The sequence below is a fragment of the Myotis davidii genome, unplaced genomic scaffold, assembly GCF_000327345.1.
Source record: "Myotis davidii unplaced genomic scaffold, ASM32734v1 scaffold462, whole genome shotgun sequence".
Taxonomy (NCBI): Eukaryota; Metazoa; Chordata; class Mammalia; order Chiroptera; family Vespertilionidae; genus Myotis; species Myotis davidii.
Genome location: NW_006293237.1, coordinates 883,746 through 887,360, shown reverse-complemented (window position 1 = coordinate 887,360; position 3,615 = coordinate 883,746). Strand labels below are relative to the sequence as shown.

At 52.8% G+C, this 3,615-nt stretch overlaps 1 protein-coding gene across 1 annotated transcript in view; it reads left to right on the top strand.

Annotated features, from left to right (window-relative positions):
* The window catches only part of ZFP92 (ZFP92 zinc finger protein), a 10,051-nt gene that overhangs the window by 5,909 nt on the left and 527 nt on the right, over positions 1 to 3,615 (top strand). Inside the window, 4 exon segments of the mRNA XM_015566023.1 lie at positions 809 to 859; positions 1,087 to 1,213; positions 2,512 to 2,613; positions 2,926 to 3,594. Of these exon segments, the coding sequence (XP_015421509.1) occupies positions 827 to 859; positions 1,087 to 1,213; positions 2,512 to 2,613; positions 2,926 to 3,594 (931 nt within the window). The 5' untranslated portion in view covers positions 809 to 826.

Here is a 3,615-nt window from a genome sequence, read left to right as displayed (position 1 = left end):
CTATCTGAAGGCTGGACAAGGGCCATGCCCTTGATCTGCTATTCTCCTTACCCCAACCTTCATCTTTTGGCCTAAAAGTTACTTCTTCAGAAAGCACCCCCTCCCCCCCTCCCACCCCTGCTATCGTGGGTCCCTTCATTGTGCAGCTCACCAGCCTGGTCTTTCTCTTCCCCTTGAGAGAAAGTTTGTTTGCAGGTGGAGGCGGTATGTTTAGAGGTTTTTTGTCAGAACCCTGACCTGAGGGGAAAGGGGGTTGGTGGCAGAGCTTCTAGGGATTGCTGGAAAGTTGGGGTCAGGGGTACTGCTCACATGAGAAAAGGGCCAAGAGAAGAAAGAAATGAGAAAAATAAAGGAAAGAAGAGCCCGGCAGGCATGGCTCAGTGGTTGAGCATCAACCTATGAACCAGGAGGTCTGGGTTCGATTCTCGGTTAGGCCACACACCCGGGTTGGGGGCTTGATCCCCAGTGGGGGGCATACAGGAGGAGCCCATCAGTGAATCTTTCTCATCATTGATGTTTCTATCTCTCCCCTCCTCTCTGAAATCACTAAAATTATATTTTTAAAAAGAAACACTCCCTTGAAAGCCTAGTTTGGGCTGCTGGCCAGAGGGGGGAGTAAATCCGTGTCTGTGGCCCACTGTGCAGGTGAGGAGAGGGGACAGAAGCTCAGTTTGGTTAAGTGTTATGGGTTGAATCGTGTCCCCTGAAAAGATATGTTGAAATCTTGTCCCCAGGGGCTGGGAATGGATGGGCTGTACTGGAGTAGAGTGGGCCTCCTCTCACACCTACCTCCTTCTACTTCCCTTAGCTTCTCCCTGCCTCTGCCATGGCAGCCATTCTCCTAACGACCAGAGCCAAGGTGAGTGGGTCTCCCAGCTGCGGGCTGCCCCTCACCTCAGCATCTCCCCTTCACGGTCTCCACCTGCCACCTCCTCGTGTCCCAGCCTCACAACTGTTGCAACTCCGAGCCTCCCCCGGCTGCTGTGCTCCCCAGTACCGCCCTTATCCCATCTTTAGTTGCTCCCACCTCATCCTGGGCCCCAAGAGGGTGAATTTCCCTGCAGTCACAGGAATGGCTTGTTTTAGGTGCCAATATCTTTTGAGGACGTGTCCGTGCACTTCAGCAAGACAGAATGGAAGCTTCTGGATCTCAAACAAAGGATCCTCTACAAGCAAGTGATGCTGGAGAACTACCGCCATTTAGTGTCACTGGGTAAGGACCCCACACACCCAGTGCCTCCTACTTTGTCTCTAAACTCTCTTTCTTTCTCTTTCTTTCTCTTTCTTTCTTTCTTTCTTTCTTTCTTTTTAACATATTTTTATTGATTTCAGAGAGGAAGGGAGAGGAAGAGGGAGATAGAAACATCAATGATGAGAGAGAATTATTGATCGGCTGCCTCCTGCATGCCCCACACTGGGGATTGACCCTGCAACCCGGGCATGTGCCCTGATAGAGAATCAAACCGTGACCTCCTGGTTCATGGGTTGATGCTCAAACACTAAGCCATGCCAGCGGGGCTGAACTCAGTTTATTTTTGAGTTTCTTTGCTGGTTGGTTACTGTGAGGCCAAAAATAAATGCATTTCCCCATCAGATCCATAATCCATTGCAGCCCAGCTTTTGTCTCAACAGGGCAGTTTTTAGCTCAATGGTTTGGACCTGTGAATGTTTTGGGTAAATGTGTGCCCCCCCTCATCAAACTTATTTTGCATATAAACTCAGGTTAACGAAACTTCTTCTACCCAAAAGATGGTGCAAATTACCCTATGCCCTACTGGAGACTTAATTCACTTTTACCAAGGTTGCATTTCACATTTGTTTCTTGTTAGAATTTAGCAGCATCAAGCCACAGAGGGCCCAGGACATGGAGGCCCAGGCCAAGGCATGTAGACGCTGGGGTGGGAGCTGGGGTATACTCCCCTGCTGCATCCCGCTGCCTTTGGGGCTGTAATGGACCCTCTTGCTCCAATTTTTCTTTTAGAGTCAACAGATTTCACCTCTGTGATTTGCCCGCACCAAGGGAGACTAGCTCTTTCCCCTGGGTTCTGTCTGACCCTTCCCAGGAAGATCTGGGCTTCCCAGGGGAGTTCAGGAATCCTCAGCTGAGTTTGGCATAAGGAACTGAGACATCTGCTCTGTCTGATGGTGATTCAAAGGGAAAAGGGGTGCAGGCACCCCCTCGGCTCTGTTCACTTCCTGATACTCCCTCAGGCCTTGACCCCAGTGGATCCCTGCTCTAGCCCTTTGGCTATGCCTCGGGGTATCCACACACAGAGAGGCCCCCACAAGCCTGCTGCTCTCCACGAGGCCAAATAATAACATTTTTATCCTCGTGGCCCAAATTGCCATCTACTATAGATCCCCTGTGCCTGCCTGGCCCCTGGAGGCTTAGAGCCCCTTGCTTCGTGAGTGGGACTCTGGCCTTTCTCTGGACCCTTCCAGTGGCACTTTCTGGAGAGTTCTTTGTTCTCTGTTCCTGAAAACACTGATTCACTTCATTTCCGTGCACAGGATTTTCATCCTCCAAGCCTCACCTGGTCTCCCTGCTGGAGCGAGGGGAGTGGCCCTGGGTAACAGACAGCCGGACAAGGGCTGGTGAGTAAAAGGTGGTCGGCCAGCTTGCCTGAGCCATTCTCATAGAGCAGCGGCCAGTGGAGGGTGGCACAGTCACTTTGGGTGGGGAAGTCTCTTTTGTGGCAGATTTAAATGCCCCAAGGAGTCCCCTACTATGGAGGCACCAGATGAAGGGAGCACCTCCTGCTGTCTCACCCCACTTCCTCCCTTCTCGCTTTCCTGTCTCTCTGCCCAAGTCCATCTCTTGGTTCATCTCTTCTCAGCCTTGGCATGAGGGTGAGGGTGAAGAAAAAACCCTCAATAGAGATCCAGGGAGGGAGCAACACCAGTTGGTGCCCTCTGTCTTTACAGATGAAAGGATCAAGAGCAAGGCATTGAGTTCCAAGAAGAAACATTGCCCAAAAGAATGCGCAAGTGGCAGCAAGGACCAGGGAGCCAGGCTGCTGGAGGAGACACCTGAGCAGACACAGAAACATGTTCGTTCTCCAGAGACAGGGTCCAGCAGGGGTGACCATCACAGGGAGAAAGGCCAAGGCAGTTCCTCGGGGGCGGGAAGAGAGCCAGTGCAGAGAAGCAACCACAGCGTCAGGCAGGTTTCAGTGTCAAGGCCACAGAGTTCCAAAGGCGCAGAGAAGCGGTACCTGTGTCAGCAGTGTGGGAAATCCTTCAGCCGGAGCTCCAACCTCATCAAACACCGCATCATCCACAGCGGCGAGAAGCCCTACGAGTGCTCGGAGTGTGGGAAACTCTTCCGGCGCAGCTTCGCCCTCCTGGAGCACCAGCGCATCCACAGCGGCGAGAAGCCCTACGAGTGCTCGGAGTGTGGGAAACTCTTCCGGCGCAGCTTCGCCCTCCTGGAGCACCAGCGCATCCACAGCGGCGAGAAGCCCTTCGAGTGCAATGAGTGCGGGAAGACCTTTACGCGCAGCTCCAACCTCATCAAGCACCAAATTATCCACAGCGGCGAGAAGCCCTTCAAGTGCTCAGAGTGTGGAAAACTCTTCCGGCGCAGCTTCGCCCTTGGGGCGCATGCGCATCCAC